The sequence below is a fragment of the Schistocerca serialis genome, chromosome 5 (assembly GCF_023864345.2).
Source record: "Schistocerca serialis cubense isolate TAMUIC-IGC-003099 chromosome 5, iqSchSeri2.2, whole genome shotgun sequence".
Classification (NCBI taxonomy): domain Eukaryota; kingdom Metazoa; phylum Arthropoda; class Insecta; order Orthoptera; family Acrididae; genus Schistocerca; species Schistocerca serialis.
In genome coordinates this window covers 252,932,411-252,953,791 of record NC_064642.1, presented here as the reverse complement: position 1 = coordinate 252,953,791, position 21,381 = coordinate 252,932,411, and the positions used below count along the sequence as shown (strand labels likewise).

General features: G+C 43.9%; 1 protein-coding gene across 4 annotated transcripts in view; it reads left to right on the top strand.

The window, feature by feature from the left end:
• Positions 1 to 21,381, top strand: part of LOC126481449 (tubulin epsilon chain-like) — a 161,061-nt gene that overhangs the window by 106,253 nt on the left and 33,427 nt on the right. For all 4 annotated transcript variants that reach the window (XM_050105220.1, XM_050105218.1, XM_050105216.1 and 1 more), the window contains exons 7-8: positions 508 to 627; positions 1,185 to 1,325. In XM_050105220.1, coding sequence (XP_049961177.1) covers positions 508 to 627; positions 1,185 to 1,325 — 261 coding nt within the window. The remainder of the gene's footprint in view (positions 1 to 507; positions 628 to 1,184; positions 1,326 to 21,381) is intronic.

The window sequence follows — 21,381 nt, the reverse complement described above, 5'->3', positions numbered from 1 at the left end:
GACTTTGAAATCCTGTCATCTCACAAGGGCTAATGTGAAAACCACTCAAAAATAAATGTTTGTTCAGTGAGCAATTGAAGAAGTATGTTGTTTGTTACTAGGACAAACAAGAATAGACGGAGACAGGTCCTCTTGGGGAAAACTGCTGGGAAGGGTAGATGACTAGGAAATATGGAAGAGCAATATGGGCACATTTACTAAAAAATCTAAAGTTTTTACATTCACTATTAACATTCATTTCATATTCCCATTGTGTGTTGTCATTACCTCATAGTTTGGGTAACTCACCTAGGAATCCTTTAAAGACGTTGCACACCTTATTCTGTGGCACTTATTATAAAGATGAACTCTTCATTTCAAAAGTTTAGAATTAATTTTAATAGTGTGTACTTTTTTATCCTTTAACTGATTATGTCATGTTTGATTATGTACTGAACTCCATATTGCTGGAGAAATGCACATTTTTGAAGTAATTGACTATGTTTAATCAAAGTACATTTTTTGCAGTGGAGCTAGATTTCCTGGGACTCTCAATGTAGATATGGGTGACATTCCAACTAATATGGTGCCATTCCCAGGACTGCATTATATTTCCAGTGCTATTAGTCCCCTGGGGGCACTGTTGAGGTAATTCCACTCCAAATATTAATGATTGTTATTTACACTTCTCTCTCTCTCGCCCTGTCTGTCTGTCTATATCATCTCATACACAGAAGGTCTTACCAGTCTCCAGCACTCTTGCCTCCTTTCTCAGCTGAGCACCTCGTGATAATCAGCCATCTAAGAAATCACATTTCCAGTCGTACTTCACCTTCCAGCTGTAGTGTCCTCTTGATACTACTAATTTGGGGATGATTGAAAGAGCAGGAAGTTCAAACAAAATTGTCACAAAAATGGAGAATGAAGCTTAACAACAGCCATATCTATTAACAAAATTTCCATGAAATTTTCCGGATTTACAACTCCATCATCCTCTCATTTCATCCACTCATTCTGTATCTCATTTACGTCAAGGTCTTACCTGTTTACCAATGCTGTTTCTTTGAAAAAATATGGCATTTCATATTTGCTCTGACTTTGTTATCATGAACATTTTCTTATGTCTCATAATGACTAGTGTTTTTTTCTCCCTGGTTTCCAGTGTATCTACCATTGCAGATTTGTATGTGAATATTTGTTTTCAGGAAAGAAGAACTTTTTCCTGCTGTTTGGTCAAGGGACAACCAATTAATTAATGTTGATCCTGTGTCAGGAGTCACTATGGCATCTCTTCTTGTTGCCAGAGGAGCTGTGTCTCTTGTTGAAATGCGCTCAAATATTGACAGGTACATTATTCTCAGTTGATTAATATTTCAGTTCTTTTCTTTGCTTATTTCTATTCCCATGTATCTTAAAGAAAAGTAAAATTAATTTCACACCTTATAGTTGAAGCTTTGAGTTATACACTGGCAAATAAACAAAGTTGAACTTGTAACAAAAATACGCATACGGGTACATTGACATGGGGCTGCAGCTTGACTTGGGTGACAGGGTGTGTTGAGGGTATTAAGTGAGAGGAATTAGGAGAAGGGGATGACAAGGGAGGGGTGAAGCGAAGGCAGGATGATGGCTAGGATAAGGAGAGGCAGCAAAGAAATGCATTTGAAATCTAGCACCAACAACGTCTCACAGATGAGGGCACATGGAGCTGTGTGTGATACACGATGAACAATGAGAGGAGTACGTCTGTGGGCAGGATAGAACAGGGGAACACAGAGATTCAGAGAAAACAGTACCTCCATTTTGTTGTCGTCTCTTCTACACTACACCCACCAGTGGATGGCACTTCCACTGAGATAAGCAATACCTTACCCAATAAACTGAAGGTGTTACCAAGGCCTCCAGAGACATGCACTACACTCCAAATCTAGTCCACAAATCAGCCCCTGAGCCATATCCACACATGCTCCTATTTATTCAACCAACCTTACAAACCAACTACAAAGGAACACTCCCTTATTAACCAATACCATATCCAATTAAAACAGCTTAACCACATCCTCTGGTCTTTGATTGTCTTTCTTTGCGACCTGAAGTGAAGAACATGCATCACATAATCATTTCAACCTATCACAAAGTAGTTTTCTACTGCTCACCCAATATGTGAAATATCCTAGTCCATTGCCGGCCGCGGTGGTCTAGCGGTTCTGGCGCCACAGTCCGGAACCGCGGAACTGCTACGGTCGCAGGTTCGAATCCTGCCTCGGGCATGGGTGTGTGTGATGTCCTTAGGTTAGTTAGGTTTAAGTAGGGGACTTATGACCTAAGATGTTGAGTCCCATAGTGCTCAGAGCCATTTGAATCCTAGTCCATCCATATCCCACCCGTATTACCAACCTCTTGCCACATGACCCTGCACGGGACCCAGCTCACGGACTTGTCCTATGCACCCATTCATCACATTCTATTCCTCTCCTGTCAAAGGTGTACATCATCCTATCAGAGGAAGGGCCACCTGTGGAAGCACTCATGCCTTATACTAGCTCTATTGTAACTTTTACTGAGACTTTTATTTAAACATGACTATGAACCAGCTGTGCACTCAATTGAAGTGTCACTGCCATGGCCAAGAATAGAACCTGCAGTGACAGTGCATGTACTTCAGCACAACTTGCTTGATTTCAGAGGCATACCTTGTCATCTGGAGACACCCTACTGGATCCCCCTCTCCCTCTCCGGCAATTTTTACTTTGTGCTGTAGTTGGGAATTGTCATTTCAACACATCCTTCGATCCCACAGTTCCTCTGGTCTCAATCTCCACAAGCTCCTGTCCCACTACACTCCACGCCAACCCTGTGACTTTCCTCCTGCCCTCCCTTCTCACTAAAGGCCCAAACCACTTCAGTCAAGTTTCTGTATATGATTCAATGGGCTATTAATATGATTAAAGGCTACCTTTGCTCTTTTCCTGATTGTATTTCACTCATCAGTTTTCAGCATTGTTTCATTGGTGAATTAGAAAAAAAATTTAGCATTGGCTTAATTTCTGTTGGTTGCCTCCTTATGTGAATGAGAATAATTTGTGGTATAAGTTAAGTCCCTTCTCTCAGTCTCATAGCATATAAATGCAGTTGGTGTATCTGAATTGAGTTGAAATAAGTGGGGATGTCAAAGAACAGTAAGAAAGTAAAAAATATTACATAAGTAAAGCAAGGGGGAAATTAGAAGTAAAAAGGTTGTAACTGCCAATAAGAATACAGAAAAAAATATGCAGGATTATGTAGATCAGTCTTTCAAGCTCTTCATAACTATATAGTCAACTCTTATGGTAAATTATTTCTTTAAGAAAAGACATCTTAGAACCATCAAAAACTCTTACAACAATTGTTTGTTATTTTCAACTTCTTTTAATTTTAAATCATCAGGTTGACAAAAATATTAGCAATGTAACATGGAAGAATAGTTCATTGACATCAAAAGTGCAGGCAGAACAGAGGAGTTCACTGTTACCAAGGATCATGGTTTTTACAATATAGTTCAGTTTTTTGGCATCGGATGAACAAGTTACGAGTACCCATTGTAATAGTGCAAATACTCTGGAATGTCAGAAAAACATATTTTAAAACAATGGTGCCTTATTGTGTTCTACCTGTACTTTTAATGCCACCATTCCATGTTATGTTGATAATTTTTGTTGATATGATGACAGTTTTAAAACTGAAACTAGTCAAAAATAATAAAAATTATTGATGTAACAGCTTTTCGTGATTTTGAGAGGTCTTTCTGTAATCATTTAAGACCAGTGGATCACTACCAGCAGAAAGTATTTTGTACGAAGAAAGTATGTTACAAAAGTTGAGAAATATGTTAAAACTGACTTGGGGACTGAGTTACAGTGGTTGGAAGGAGACTAGCATTCACCTAAGGAAGTTGGCAAATATAAACAGGAGTGATATTGCGGTGTAGTGGTGTTAACTTTAAGAGCATGATTAAAGTTGAAAGTTCTGATGTGAACTGCATCAACTTGCCTTGCTTCATTTCACATTGAGGATTAATAGATTCCATAGTTCCATGAGTGGTGCTGCAGATCCCATGGTGCCCCCTGCTGAACTACATACCCTATGAAGTTCCTGTGCAACAGGAAGTGTAGAATCACATGCCTTGGATGATGGAACAGAAATGCACCCAAAAGGGTTGTTGGGGGTGGGGGACTGAAAATAACCAGAATACTCGAAAGAAAAAATGAAAAATATGGAATGTATTCACATTTGTGAATATGAACAACCATCAGCTGTATAATGAAATGTCAACAATTTGTTCCAGACTGGGACTCGAACCTGGATTTCCTGCTTATCACAAGTGGTCACCTTACTTTTAGGCTATCTGAGCATGACTCAAGGCCAGATCCAGACTTCCATATGGTGTCAGCCATGCTTCTACAACCCACATTTGTACATTCATCAAGTATATTCCTGTACAGGGGAGACATTTTAATTGAAAGCTGCTTTCCTGGTGTTGGCAGATAAATACAATATTGCAGTGCCTGTGTTGTTCAGAAGTATGATGCAAAGTTAATTTCAATATGTATGCTTGTCATAGTGGCTGTTTTTGCTGCAGTGCCTGCTCCTTCAGACATATATGCATCTCCGAAGAAACATTGCATTCTTAAAAAAACAGGCACTGCAATATCGTATTTATCTGCTGATACCAGGCAACAACTTTCAATAAAAGTGTCCTCCCCTCTATGGGAATTACATAGTGTATGTATGAGTACGGGTTGACACAGGAATGACGACATATGGAAGTTTGGGTATGGCAATGAGTTGTGCATGGATAGACAAAGCGGTTAAGGCAACTGCTTGTGTGAAGTGAGCAATCCACGTATGAGTCCTGGTCCAACACAAAGTTTCATTGTCGTCATTTCCTCGTACAGCTGATGGTTGTTTGAATTCGCAACTGCGAATACATTTCATGTTCTAAAATTTACATCCATAAATCTAAATTTTTGAACTTTGTAAACAGAAGTGAATTACGGTTAGTTGAAAACCAGAAAAAAATGAAGCACGAAATACTTTACCAATATTTCATGTGCAACCTGCTGAACAGGTTATTAATTTGAGTATGCCTTAGTAAAGAGCACATTTATACATAAAATTTTATCATTTGCCATTTCTGAAGTTCTGATGTTGACCACAGCCAAATAAATTCTTCATGGTAAAACAAGTCAATGGAGAACGAAAAAGTCAATCAGCTGATCAATATCTTGATTCTCCACTGACTTGATTCATGTTGAAGAAATTTTATATATGTATACAATAGAGCCCTGGTAATTTGAGCTGATTGGGGCTGAGGCTACCTTGAATTACAGAAAACTCAGATAATATAGAAATATCACTAAATCAACGGGTAAATCATGATTAAAGATTTAATGAGTACAATTATGATCAAATAAATAAAAAAGCAATATAGTACATACCTGGGTTATGTGTACGTAAGTAGGGAACACCTTTCCAAGTTGCAAAAACACAAGTTACATTATAAAGAAACTGTCCATAGTCTTTTGTTTTAAAATGGAGCATCATTTTTTAGCAGAAATGTCGCTTCATCTTCTAAGAAACATGTTGTCAGTTGGAGTAGCTTCTGCTTGCTGCTCAATTTAACACAATGCCACATCTAGTGCTGCCAAACCCTTGGTGTGAATGATTGCTCGTACAATTTCTTCAGACAATTCCTTGTTGTCACTGTCTTCAGTGGGCTCACTAACCATTTCAACAATTGCAAGATCGGTTACTTCAAACTGTTCACCATTGATCATCCATTCTGAAACATCACTCGTATATGCATTTTCACATCCAGCAAGCTTTTTCATCAGTTCTGCCAATGGTACGTCGTCTTCGCCTGTACTGTAGATATCCGTTTCGTTCCGTAAAATTGGATTCCAAACTTTTTTAGTCTCTGCCATGAATCAGCTATCCAGTGAACTACATCTTTTATCGTAGGTTTTTTTCTTTTTAGAAATTCTTTGATGGTTCCTTCACCTTCTATTGCCCCCCCCCCCACCCCCCCCCCCACCCACCCACCCGCTCTCTGCGGGTTCAGGGGTTAGAATAGGCCCGTGGTATTCCTGCCTGTCATAAGAGGTGACTAAAAGGAGTCTCAAACATTTCGGCCTATATATGAAGATCCCCTCTTGGGTTTGACCTCCATTTTTCCAAATTCTTCTGAAGAGCAGGCCAATTGGGGAAGGGCGCCTTACATGGTGCATTGTGTCCATCGTGCATTGAGACCTTTAGCCAGCTTTCTCGTCGTTGCATTGCTGTCCCAATCGTTCTCCATCTCTTGGGCAAGGATACATGCCTGGGTGTGATTTCCACCATGCACTGTGCAGTGTTGCTTTTTGCAGACACGACGATCATGGACTTCCTTGCACCTAATATCCAGCACGGTAGCCAGTCCGTTGTGGTGGGGCCACAATGTACCCTGTTGGTTGTAGCCCCCTGACAACACAGGGATCGCTCTGCTGATGCCTGTGCCGTTGACTCCCCACGTATGCCAAGGAGTAGATGCCTATCACCATGGGGCATCGGGACTCCAGGCAATGGCCATCCTGTCAGGTGGCCCTTGCTGCGGCTGGGTGGCGCCCGTGTGGAAGGCCCTTGGTCGGAGTGGGTGGCATCAGGGGGGATGACCCGCAATGAAGCGTGGTACATCATCTCTCGCTGGTGGCCAGCTGCCAGCAGTCTCTAAGCGTTCTCAGGCTCAATTCAACGCTCAGAAATACGATCCCAAAACGTTCCCCTCCCTGGCCACACCGTGGGAGGAGCGTAAGGCTCAGGATGGCAGTGACACTTATTCTCCCCAGTTCCTAGTTTGTACGAGAACTGATGGGGAGTCTTTCATATCAACAAAGCCTCAATTCTTCGTAGAGCAGTCAAGAAAGTTACCTGCTTGCTGGTCCAGGGCATTATTTTCCATAGGGACCTCCTTTTGCAGTCTGATGATGAGCGCCCGCACCCCCCCCCCCCCCCCCCCCCCCCTCTCCCTTTCCCCCGACGCAGTGCTTTAAGTACTAGAAGTTAGGCCATATGTCTTCCTGCTGTACTTCCAGCCTCACATGTCGAGATTGGAGACGACCATCAGATGCCAATACTCTATGTGCCCCGCCTCCCATCTGTGTCAACTGCAAAGAGAATCATTCACCTTGCTTGCCAGACTGCAGGATCTTACAGAAAGAGTGGATAATCATGGAATACAAGACCCTGGACCGACTGACCTATACTGAGGTTAAGAGGAAATATGAACGACTCCATCCTGTGCGAATGACTTCCTCATATGCCACCACTACGACAACCGTGATAGCCCCATCAGTTCAGTGAATTCCAGTTGGCTCACCAAGCAGTACAACTCCACATGCCCCCTTGCCCATGGGGGGAGGGGGGGGGCGCTACCCACCCTGTTGCTCCTGCGCCACCTACCTCAGGAGCAAACCCCCCCCCCCCTCCCCCCTGCCACCCACCCACCCATTGCGGACGTCCGTCCCCACTTCTAAGCCAGAGAAGCGTCCAACTTCTTCAGCTCCTCTTGCTTGCAAGGGGTTCCTTGGGTCCCTCCCTTTCCAGGTTTCCACAAGTGGGAAAGATGACGCCCGATAGTGGCATAAGTGCCCACAAGCAGCTGGTCGTAGGGCTTCGCGGTCCTACTCCGTCCCGGAGACTGAATCGGTAAAGCCCTCCCGGCCAGTGAAACCCAAGGAGCAGCCAGAAAAGTCCAAGAAGAAGACCTCTAAATGACGCTATTACTGTCTGCAGTCTCTATCTTACACCGGATGGTGACGTCCTGCAGCCTGTCCTGGCTGTGCTGATAGCCCAATTGCTGCCTCCTTTTCCGTTACTGGGCGACTTCAATGCCCATAACCCTCTGTGGGGTGGATCAGTGGCAACAGGCCGAGGCAGCATCGTTGAGCAAGTATTGGCACAGCTCGACCTTTCCCTTTTACATAATGGTGCCTTCATACATTTCAGTGTGGCACATGGCACGTACTCAGCCATTGACCTTTTGATCTGCAGCCCTAGCCTATTACCATCTGTCCAATGGAGTGTGCGTGATGACTTGCCTGGTAGTGACCACTTTCCGATCTGCCACAGCATCACTCTTCTGGGCGCCCCTGCAGATGGGCTATGAATAAGGCTGACTGGGACTTGTTCACCTCCATTGCCACTATTGAGCCTCTTTCCAATGACGCCATTGATGCAGTGGTTCACTCGGTCACCATTGGCTTTGTTACTGCCGCAGAATCTGCCATTCCCTGATCTTCTGGGTCCCCTTGGCGGAGAACTGTGCCTTGGTGGTCGCCTGAGATCGCTGAGGCGATTAAAGATTGCAGACGGGCACTCCAGCATCACAAGCGGCATCCCTCATTGGAACACCTCATCACCTTTAAACGGCTCCGTGCGCGAGCCCGCTGCCTCATTCGCCAACACAAGGAGTGCTGGGAGAGGTATGTCTCCACCATTGGCCTCCGTACCTCTCCATCGCAGGTTTGGGCCAAGATTAGGTGACTCTATGGCTATCGGACCCCGCCAGCATCCCTACGCTTTCACTGAATGGAGCAGTCTGTACTGACTGCGACACAATTGCAAACCGCTTAGTGGAGCATTTTGCTCAGAGTTCTGCTTCTGCATATTACCCACTGGCCTTCCGCTCCCTGAAAGAGCGGTTGGAACGTCGGAGCCTTTCATTTCACACGCGCCAACCTGAACTGTACAATGCTCCGTTCGGTGAGGGAATTCCAAAGTGCTCTAGTCGCTTGTCATGATACAGCTCCCGGGCCAGATCGCATCCACTGTCAGATGCTCAAGCACCTCTCGGTAGACTGCCAGCAACGCCTCCTAGACTTTTACTACTGTATCTGGGTTGAGGGTGAGTTCCCGTCGCAGTGGCGGGAAAGCAGCGTAATCCCCATGTTGAAACCTGGCAAGAACCCACTGGAGGTGGACAGCTACCGCCCCATTAGCCTCAACAACGTTGTTTGCAAGTTACTCGAACGCTTGGTGAGCCGGAGGTTGAGTTGGCTACTTGAGTCTCGGGGCCTTCTGGCTCTGTCTCAGGGTGGGTTCTGTAAGGGCCACTCTGCCGCCGATAATCTGGTGTGTTTGGAGTCTGCCATCCGTATGGCCTTTGCCCGCCATCAGCATATGGTCGCCGTCTTTTTTGACATGCGGAAGGCGTACAATACGACATGGCGACATCACATCCTCTCTATGCTTCATGGTTGGGGTCTTCGGGGTCCGCTCCCGATTATCATACAAAATTTTCTGTTGCTTCGTTCCTTCCATGTGCAAGTGTGCTGCCTGCCATAGTTCTTCCCGAGTTTAGGAGAATGGGATACCGCAAAGATCTGTCTTAAGTTTCTGCCTCTTTTTAATTGCAATTAATGGGCTCGTTGCGGCGGTGGGAACGTCTGTCTCAGCTTCCTTGTGTGCTGACGACTTCTGCCTATACTTTAGCTCCACTGGCATTGTAGCTGCTGAACGGCAGCTGCAGGGTGCTATTCGCAAGGCACAGTCTTGGGCTGTAGTGCATGGCTTCCAGTTTTTGGCTACCAAGACCTGCATTATACATTTCTGCCGGCGATGTACTGTTCACCCAGAGCCATGGCTTTATCTTGACAGCAAACCTCTTGCTGTGGTGGAGACCCATCGGTTTTTGGGATAGGTTTTTGGTACCCGGTTGACTTGGTGCCCTCATATTTGGTAGCTTAAACAGACGTGCTGGCGGCATCTTAATGCTTTTCGTTGCTTGAGTCACACCAGTTGGGGTGCTGATCGGTGTACCCTTCTACAGCTGTACCAGGTGTTAATTCAGTCCCGTCTAGGTTGTGGGAGCCTAGCTTATGGTTCAGCATCACCTTCCGCATTGCAGTTGCTGGACTCCATCCTTCACAGCGGGATCCGACTTGCCACTAGAGCTTTCCGGACAAGCCCTGTCAACAGCATACTTGTGGAGGCAGGTGTACCTCCATTGCGGTTCCAGCACCAACGATTACTGGCCGCTTATGCTACACACGTTTGTAGCTTGCCCAGGCATCCCAATTATTGTCTCCTGTTCCCTCAGTCAGTCGTCCATCTTCTGGAATGGCGGCCCCGGCCAGGGTGTATGATCGTGGTTCGTGTCAGAGCTCTTCTCTCTGGGCTTGAGGTTTTCCCTCTTCCACCTCTTTTCCGGGCCCCTCTGCGTATACCCCTGTGATGTTTGCCCCGCTCACACCTTCAGCTTGATTTGGCACAGGGCCCGAAGGACTTGTAGCTTGCCCAGGCATCCCAATTATTGTCTCCTGTTCCCTCAGTCAGTCGTCCATCTTCTGGAATGGCGGCCCCGGCCAGGGTGTATGATCGTGGTTCGTGTCAGAGCTCTTCTCTCTGGGCTTGAGGTTTTCCCTCTTCCACCTCTTTTCCGGGCCCCTCTGCGTATACCCCTGTGATGTGTGCCCCACTCACACCTTCAGCTTGATTTGGCACAGGGCCCGAAGGACTCAGTCCCTCCTGAGGTCCTGCACCGCTGCTATCTTTCAATCCTTGCTGCATTTCAAGGCTCTGACGTTGTCTATACTGATGGTTCGATGGTTGCTGGTTGTGTCGGTTATGCTCTTACGCTAGGGGATCATTATGAACAACACTCATTGCCGGCTGGCTGCAGTATTTTCACTGCCGAGCTGGTCGCCATCTCTCGCGCCCTAGAGTATATCCGCTCCGCTCAGCTGAGTCCTTCGTTATCTGTAGTGACTCCCTGAGTGGTTTACGAGCTATCGAGCAGTGTTTCCTTCGCTCGCGTCTGGTGATGGGTATCCAGGAGACCCTCCATACTCTTGCCCGTTGCGGCCACTCTGTGGTATTTGTGTGGACCCCGGGTCATGTCGGTGTTGTGGACTGGCAAGACAGCCAATCCACTATGACATGTAGCCGAAAGGCATGCGTTTAAGCTCTTGCAGACTGGCGTGGGGTCTGGAAAATGACAAAGAATTGAGACTAGCAAAAAAGGTACGTAGCTTCTGGAATACTTAACTTTAATCCATAATTGGTGAACATCGGTCTGACGGTACATGCATCGCAAGATAAATAGCAAATGATAATGGCGCCTTGCTAGGTCGTAGCAAATGACGTAGCTGAAGGCTATGCTAACTATCGTCTCGGCAAATGAGAGCGTAAATTGTCAGTGAACCATCGCTAGCAAAGTCGGCTGTACAACTGGGGCGAGTGCTAGGAAGTCTCTCTGGACCTGCCGTGTGGCGGCGCTCGGTCTGCAATCACTGATAGTGGCGACACGCAGGTCCGACGTATACTAATGGACCGCGGCCGATTTAAAGGCTACCACCTAGCAAGTTTGGTGTCTGGCGGTGACACCACAGTCGGCATCCCAGGAAATGAACGTGTTGATGCGCTGGCCAAACAGGCTGTCGGTGCACCAGCCTGGGAGATTGGCCTTTCAGATAGCAACCTCAGGTCTGTTTTGCAGCAGAATGTACTTCGCACCTTGGTTGAAGAATGACGCACCCTTCCTTCACCCAACAAACTTCGGGCCATCAAGGAGGCTACCAGTGCGTAGCGCTCCTCCTTGTGGGTCTCCCACAAGGACTCTGTTGTCCTGTGCTGGTGCGCATTGACCACACCTGGATAACACATAGCTATTTATTGCGCCGCGAGGACCCACCTTTATGTCGCTGCGGGTCAGCTTTGATGGTTGTCCATGTCTTGTTGGACTGCCGGCTTTTAACTTTGCTCAGGCAGGCATTTGCACTGCCTGATACACTTCCTGCACTTTTATCAGATGACGTTGCAATGGCAGGTTAAGTTTTGAGTTTTATTTGTGCAGGGGTTTTTTATCGCTTATCTAAGTGTTTGTCCTGTTTTTTGTGTTGAGTCTGGCCTTTGGCCTACGATTTTAGACTGGGGTTTTTAGTGCGTTTCTTGGTGGTTGGCTTTTCCTTTTTTGTTTCTATGGTCGGCCAACCACTGTCACACTCGGTGTGATTTTAATTCCTTTTTTCTGGTCTCTGTCTGTGTCTTTCTTGTCCTGTGTTGTCTCGTCATCACCATTGTTTGTTCTTATTCTTTGTCGGTGTTTAAAGTTTGTGGAAAAGGGACCGATGGCCCTAGTAGTCTGGTCCCTTCAATCCCACAAACCAACCAACCAATCACCTTCTGTTGTTCGTAGAAGTGTCTGTAGCAAATGGCGATGATACCTGTTTTTCAAGAATTATAAAATACCATGGTCCATAGCCTATATTAAACTCATCAAGTTAGGGGGTAAGAACAGTGCACGAATGCCATCACATTATAATTCTTCCTAATCAGGTTGTGAAACAGTACTGTCAAGTGTAAAATGGCTTTGGAAGACAGTCGCTTTTTCTTTAGGTATCTTTTGGTCTCTGGAACAAAATCTTCGAAAAACCACTTCTTAAAAACATTTTTGTCCATCAAAACAGATTTTTGGTGGACATACGAGGTCTGTTCAAAAAATTCTGTAATATTCTTAATTTCTTGCCAATGGTGTGTTGGAATAAAATGCGGTTGACATCCCCGCAGACACCTGTGTTTAATGAGTAACTGCTGGAAGATTCATCGTTGTATGGCTATTAGTTATTGTTCAGTGGTGTACTGAGTAGAACATTGTGTCATACAGTTTGCGAATTTCGAGGTGGCAGAGTTAGAGCAGCAACGCGTCCGCATTAAATTTTGTGTGAAACTCAATGAAATCTGTGCAGAGACTCATCAAATGATGCAGGAAGCCTATCGTGATGAGTGCTTAAGCCATATGCCTTGTTACAAATGGTTCACACAGTTTAAAAATGGCGGGATGGAAGTTAAAGATGACCTTTGTTCAGGATTCCCTTCAACATCTACCAACGATGCTCATGTCAGGAAGATCAATGAAATTGTGTGTGCTAATCGAGGACTGACTGACTGAGAGATCGCAGAAGAATGTGACATTACAGGTGGATCATATCATGAACTCCTGACACAGCATCTTGGAATGCATCTTGTTGTCACCAAGTTCATCCTATGTCTCATGAGTCAGGACCAGAAAGGCCTTTTCTTCGGAGTCTATGAAGAGCCTTTGGATCACACAGATGAGAAAGAGATGTTCCTTAAGAGAATCATAACTGGTGATGAGACGTGGGTCTATGGTTATGATGTTGAGTCCGGGGTTCAATTTTCACAATGGGTTGGGAAAGCTTCTCCAAGGCCAAAAAAAGCTCATCAGATCAGGTTAAACGTCAAAGCCATGTTGATAGTTCTCTTTGACTTTGAAGGACTAATTCATCATGAGTTCACGCTATAGTGACAAAATGGTACTCAGTGGTACTATCGCGATGTGTTGCGACATATGTGAGAAGGAAGCGGCGTTAAATGTGGTGAGACAAATCATGGCTCTTTCGTCACAATAATGCACCTGCACATTTATCCCAACTAGTGCACGACTATTGCACAAAAAACGAAAGCACTGTGCTGCCTCACCCTCTCTACTGTCCAGACCTGGCCCTGGCAGATTTCTTTTTTTACACCGAAAGTCAAAAAAACCCATTGAAAGGGCAAAGATTTGCCATGGTAGATAAGATAAAAGAAAATTCACAGATGGCGCTTCATGCAATCCCGTAAGAGTTGTACCAAGACTGCTTCTGAAAGTCGCAATGGAATTGGGAGCGGTGTATCAATTGTGGAGGAGAGTATTTCGAAATATGCACAACAAGTAAAAGGTAAGCATACAAAAATTTTGTGGACAAAGTTCTGGAATTTTTTGTACAGACCTCGTATGTAACAGGCAGTGCAGAAGCAGTGATATTTTTTAAAGCTCTAAGTTTAGCAGACTTTGCTCTTACCAGCAGCTTCAGTTTATGGCCTTCCCTTGCATTCAATCAGCAAGAATTATTAACATCACTTTGTTTTTTGTAGCTCAGGGCAGCCTTTCCTTCTTTTGAGGCTAGAGTTTTAGATGGAAGCATTTTATAATTTAGCCCTGTGTCGTCACAGTTATACAGTTGATGAGGAGTAAGATTTTCTCATAGTATAACTTTTCTTAATTTCTCACAAAATTGTGTAACAGTTTGAGAATCCGCAGAAAGTTTTTCACTGCAAATTTCAAACTGCTTTACACTGTATAGCTTCTTCCACCTATCCAACCATGCTGAACTTGTAGTAAAATTGTCCTCACATTCCTTAACTCATTTCTAAAAAGTACTGCTTTTTCTTGGAGAATGTGCCCTGTAATTGGATTTCCTTTTTGTCTTTGTTGAGTAAACCGAACGGACAAAGCTTCACTCGTTTTCTCATAATGAGATGTCTTCATTGACTCCCGTTCAAATGACGAAATAGAATACTTGTTTGATGAAAAATTCTCAATTTCGTCTCTGTTTGTATGCCAATCTCCAACTGTCAGTTTACTGACTCCATTCCCAGCAGCAAGTTTTTTTAATGTTTCTCCTTTGTCTAGTCTTTTCAAAGCCTGCAGTTTCATACTCAGTGGGCCAAATTTTCTCTTACCCCTACCACTCATTGTAATGCATAAATTAAAACATTAAGAAACACATAGTTACATATGCTGAATACACTGTACATACATACAACACTTTGAAATTAACATGACAGAGGTGGGCTCACTACAGAACAAATGTTACTACACAACCAGCTACATTACATACAACAATGATTTGCCAATGTTGTAAAATGTGTACTCTGTTGTTAATTAAGCGTAGTGTAATTTAATGACCACTGTTGCTGAGGAGGCACACAATAGAGGTAACAATAAGAATAGTATGCACTGTACAACTGATTGTCAGGCAGTCCTAATTAGTGAACAGTCAAAAAAGAAAGAGCAAGGTTGGCAAAGAAACAGCAAACACACTCCTTGAAACCTAATGGTACATGTCCATCTGTAATAGAAGTGTACTAGCAGTCTGAGGCCAAGGTTATTTCTGTGCACTATGAATGAACACACTAAATGGGACAGTTTTACCTCTGTTGTTCATGGGGAAAAAGAGAGAGAGAGAGAGAGAGAGAGAGAGAGAGAGAGAGAGAGAGAGAGAGAGAGAGAGAGAGAAAGTTCAAAATTTCACACATTCAAAAGTGCGTAAAGCATATATGCGGACATAGTATGAAAACAGGTTTTTAAATGGGTTTTCACATTGGCTTGCTCTGTGCGACATTCCAGATTCAAACCTAGCATGTCAGTACACTTTGCATCCACTGTGTTATGTGTCCGCCTGCCGCCAGTCTCAGCTATCTAACACATGAGGCACTATCCTGACGAAGTTGTTTTGTATGTGTCAGGAGAGACATGAATGTAAATAATGTGTTAGAACTTCAGTGTCTCTGTGATGGGCTTTGACGAAATTTTTTATTTCCATTTGTAATTTATGCAGCAGTTATGAGGTGAGTGTGTGCCTGAATGGTCACCACTGAAAGACAAACATGGCAATGTTCCTGTCTCACTTCCATACACCTTACAATGGCCACATTCTCTCTCCTCTTCCTGATCTCCCTTGAGGCCGCACTTAAACTTAGCATTGACAAGTTAGAGTTTTATGTACTTTTGTAAATATGCTATTTAAAGCATTAATAATATATTTGAACAAAATTGTTTCTCTTTTTACAGAATTTGTATGTTGCTAAAACGTGTCCATAGATTCATGGTTAAAGAGAGGAACTTTGAGGGAAGGAAGGCATAGTAACTCAACTGATACATCTACTACTGTAGAAGAAAAGGATGCACAAACTGGGATTTCTTCAAAAGATAATATGAAAGAACATGTGTCCTGTACAAATAGACCTAAATGGATGTACAACGAAAGCTACTGAAAATTTGGGTTCATGTGTACTGGAGAGTCAGTTGCTGTTGTTGCAGTGTGTGTTTTGTGTCAATCAAAACATGCAACTAGTTCTTTGATCCCACCCAAACTTTGTAGGCAGTTAGAAATAATGCATGCTGATTACAAAGGGGGAAAAGTTCACTTTTCTAAAAGACAGCATGACACAATAGAAAAGTCTAAACATCAAATAATTACTTTTACAAAAACTGAAAAAGGGAATCTAACTGAAGCACATACCGTGCAAGTTATTATATTGTGTTTAAAGGTGGAGCTTATTCAATTGAAGAAAACTTATTAATCTGTGTGCAAGATAGTGACTCATGTTATTAACGAACAGGCTATCAAAAAAGAGTAGATGCCGTGTGGCTATCTAATAATATGTTTTTGCAATGCATCAATGTTGTTTCTGCTGTCATAGAGAAGGAGCTAATTTACCAACTGGGCTTTGTAAAGAGGGCACACTGCAAATGGATGAACCCACATATGTTGCAAGAGTAGGTGTACTACTAGTATTTGTTCATTACACATCTGATAAAAGTATTGAATAACAGTTCCCCATGAGTGGATATTTACATGAAAAAACTACAAGAGAAGATATATGCAGTTATATTAATGATTACATTATAAAATGTGAGAATGGTTGGGAGAAGATTATTGATATTTGCACAGATGGTTCTACAACCATGGTAGAAAAACCAAGGAAGTTTTATCATGTATACTGCATGTAGCTACAGGAGCCACCAGTAGTCACTATCTTGCATGAGCAAGCCTTTGTGAGAAAATGCCTCCTGATTAAAAATATGTAATGGGTGATGCGGCCAAAATGATGTGGTTGTTGTTGTGGTCTTCAGTCCTGAGACTGGTTTGATGCAGCTCTCCATGCTACCCTATCCTGTGCAATCTTCTTCATCTCCCAGTACTTACTGCAACCTACATCCTTCTGAATCTGCTTAGTGTATTCATGTCTTGGTCTCCCTCTATGATTTTTGCCCTCCACACTGCTCTCCAATGCTAAATTTGTGATCCCTTGATGCCTCAGAGCATGTCCTACTAACCGGTCCCTTCTTTTTGTCAAGTTGTGCCACAGACTCCTCTTCTCCCCAGTTCTATTCAATACTTCATCATTAGTTATGTGATCTACCCATCTAATCTTGAGCATTCTTCTGTAGCACCACATTTTGAAAGCTTCTATTCTCTTCTTGTCCAAACTATTTCTCATCCATGTTTCACTTCCATACATGGTTACACTCCATACAAATACGTTCAGAAACGACTTCCTGACACTTAAATCTATACTTGATGTTAACAAATTTCTCTTCTCCAGAAATGCTTTTCTTGCCATTGCCAATGTACATTTTATATCCTCTCTACTTCGACCATCATCAGTTGTTTTGCTCCCCAAGTAGCAAAACTCTTCTACTATTTTAAGCATCTCATTTCCTAAACTAATTACCGCAGCATCACTCGATTTAATTCGACTACATTCCATTATCTTCATTTTGCTTTTGTTGATGTTAATTTTATATGGGCCTTTCAAGACACTGTCCATTCAGTTCAGCTGCTCTTCCAGGTCCTTTGTTTTCTCTGACCGAATTACAATGTCACTGGCGAACCTCAAAGTTTTTATTTCTTCTCCATGGATTTTAATTCCTATTCTGAATTTTTCTTTTGTTTCCTTTACTGCTTGCTCAATATACAGATTGAATAACATTGGGGATAGGCTACAACCCTGTCTCACTCTCTTCCCAACCACTGCTTCCCTTTCATGCCCCTCGACTCTTATAACTGCCATCTGGTTTCTGTACAAATTGTAAATAGCCTTTCGCTCCCTGTATTTTACCCCTGCCACCTTCAGAATTTGAAAGAGAGTATTCCAGTCAACAGTATCAAAAGCTTTCTCCAAGTCTACAAATGTTAGAAACACATGTTTGCCTTTCCTTAATCTATCTTTTAAGGTAAGTTGTTGGGTCAATATTGCCTCACTTGTTCCAACATTTCTATGGAATCCCAACTGGTCTTCCCCAAGGTCGGCTTCTACCAATTTTTCCATTTGTCTGTAAAGAATTCGTGTTAGTATTTTGCAGCTGTGACTTATTAAACTGATAGTTCGGTAATTTTCACATCTGTCAACACCTGCTTTCTTTGGGATTGTAATTATTATATTCTTCTTGAGGTCTGAGGGTATTTCGCCTGTCTCGTACATCTTGCTCACCAGATGGTAGAGTTTTGTCAGGGCTGGCTCTCCCAAGGCTGTCAGTAGTTCTAATGGAATATTGTACTCCCGGGGCCTTGTTTCGACTCAGGTCTTTCAGTGCTCTGTCAAACTCTTCACGCAGTATTATATCTCCCATTTCATCTTCACCCACATCCTATTCCATTTCCATAATATTGTCCTCAAGTACATCGCCCTTGTATAGGGCCTCTATATACTCCTTCCACCTTTCTGCTTTCCCTTCTTTGCTTAGAACTGGGTTTCCATCAAAGCTCTTGACATTCATGCAAGTGGTTCTCCTTTCTCCAAAGGTCTCTTTAATTTTCCTGTAGGCAGTATCTATCTTACCCCTAGTGAGATAAGCCTCTACATCCTTACATTTGTCCTCTAGCCATCCCTGCTTAGCAGTTTTGCACTTCCTGTCAATCTCAGTTTTGAGACGTTTGTATTCCTTTTTGCCTGCTTCAGTTACTGCATTTTTATATTTTCTCCTTTCATCAATTAAATTCAATATTTCTTCTGTTACCCAAGGATTTCTACTAGCCCTTGTCTTTTTACCTACTTGATGCTCTGCTGCCTTCACTACTTGATCCCTCAGAGCTACCCATTCTTCTTCTACTGTACTTCTTTCCCTGTTGTGACTCGCCGATCATTCAAAGTGCTGCCGCGCAATTACGTGCGTCCTCTACATGCGGCGCTGTCTGCCATCCATGCAGCAGTCGCGCCACCTAAGCGGCCAGCCAGCGGCCGCTAGACTTGGACTGAGTGCTCATTTGAATGTTACTGTGTTCACATGTCTTGCTTTGCTCAATGTCGTTTTGAAATATGTGTGTTCAACTTGACGTTATAACAATTGGCAACGAGGTAGTGGATTTTTCCTTTTCATCGTTGACCCACAGGTTTCCATGGCTACTGTCGAGCAACTATTCCAAGGTCTCATTGAACAGCAAACGCTTCTAACATCGGCGATTCGCGATTTCGTCACGGCATCAACTACGGGGCATTTCTCGTCGTTGTGTATACCTCCTTTTCCTCCTTATGACGAGACGGCGGAAGATTGGTCTGATTACGAAAAACGTCTTCGACAGCATTTCTTGGCATTTCATGTCACGGACGAACAAACATGTAAGTCTCTGTTCCTTTCATAGATTTCACCTCAAATGTATCAGTTGTTGTCGCAATTGGCTCCTTTGAAAGATCCTGCGTCTTTGACCTTTGCTGAAATATGCTGTCTGTCTATTTTCAGAAGCAAACGCATGTGGTAGCCTCTCGTGTTGCCTTTTATCGTTGTCAAAAACAACCGCATCAATCCTGTTGCGCTTGGGCTGCTGAACTTCACGGCCTCAGTTGAAAGTGTCAATTTGTTACTGACGTTCACAAAGAATCCTATGCTGATTCCATGGTACGGGATGCCATTATCTGGTCGGTGCCCGACAAAGAAGTTTGGCAACGTGCCCTTCAGTTGGCAAATCTGACTCTAGATGAAGTCCTATCCATCGCGCAGTCTTTTGAAATTTCTCGCGCTGCTGGGGCGCAAATAGAGGTGTGGGGTGACGTTTGGGAAATACAACCTCTGTGCGCTGTTGACGACGCGTGCGGTGCGTCCCCACCGGCCGACGTGGCCGCAGTACGCTCCCACGCGCAGCCTTGGCCTAACCGTAAACAACCCTCTAAGACACTGCAGCAAAACACCCGGCAACTTCCTTCATGTCCGCGGTGTTTTATGAAACATTCACGGGAGGACTGTCCCCAACTTTGGGCCGTGTGTCATAATTGCAAAAAGAAGGGTCATGTGTCTGCCGTTTGCAAAACTGACCGAATACATGATGTTCATGACCGTGTCGCTGATTCTGCTTCTGTGTTGTCTGTCAATTGCACTTCTTCCCTTTCAGGGAAGTTATTCCTCACTGTCCAAATCCTTGGTCAGGATGTTCGCATGCAGATGGATACCGGTTCTGCTGCCACTATAATTAATTCTCAGATGTATCTTCAGTTGGGTTCTTCACTCTTATCACCTGTCACTCTACAATTGCGGACGTACAATAAACAGAAGATTTCTCTCTTGGGACAATTTAATGCTGATGTATCTTACAAATCCGTCGTTCGAACTGTTCCCATATTTTTGGTCGATCAGAGTAACGCAGAGAATCTTTTTGGTTTTGATGCCTTTCGCGTTTTTGGTTCTCCATAGATGACTCTGTGATGGGTTAGGCCGTGCAAACAGCTTTGAAGCTCATGTCACTCTCAAACCCACTGCTTGGCCTAAGTTTTTTCGGGCTCGGCCCATTCCTGTGGCCCTTCGTGATCGGGAGCTGGATCGTCTCACTACTTCAGGGGTCTTGCTTCCTGTCACTTCCAGTGAGAGGTCCTCTCCTGTCATTGTCATTGCTAAGCCCAATGGTGATATTAGTCTCTGTAGCGATTTTAAAGCCACTGTAAATGCGCAATGCCCCGACCTGAAGAATTGTTGACTAAACTTGCGGGAGGCCAGTATTTTTCTAAAATTGACCTGTCAGAAGCTTATCATCAACTTCCTCCCGACGCTGCTTCCCGGTAGTTTCTGGTCCTTAACACGCCTTTCGGCCTCTATCAATACCAACGATTGCCATCCGGGGTTGCCAGCGCCCCTGCTCTCTTTCAGCAATTCTTGGAACAATTATTGCTTCCTGTCCCTGGACGACATTGTTGTCACTGGCTCCACCACTGAAGAACATCTTCAAAATCTCCACACACTTTTTCATGTCTTACAAACTGCCTGTCTTAAGTGTAATCTTCAGAAATCACAATTTTTTCAGGCGTCTATCACGTACTTGGGGTTTCAAATCTCTCGGGATGGTATTTGTCCGCTTCAGCAAACTGTCACTGCAATCGATGCCCTTCCTCGCCCTACATCTGTTAAGGAACTGCAGGCCTTCTTGGGGAAAATAGCATACAATAGCATACTATCACAAGTTTTTACCGTCTGCTGCGTCGGTGGCTCAGCCGTTGCATCGCCTGTTGCATAAAAACGTGCCTTTTCACTGGTCCGCGTCATGCGATGCAGCTTTCCAGAAATTGAAGACTATGCTGAAACATGCCCCGTGCCTGGCTACTTATCGACCTGGCCAACATCTTGTTCTTGCCACGGACGCCTCTCAATACGGGGTCGGTGCAGTCCTTGCGCACCGTTTTTCTGACGGCTCTGAACAACCCATTGCTTATGCCTCCAAAACGCTCATGGATGCGCAACAAAAGTATTCTCAAATTGAAAAAGAAGCTTTGGCCATTATTTATGCTCTTCATAAGTTTGGTGTTTTTTTTCTACGGATCCAAATTTCATCTTGTTAC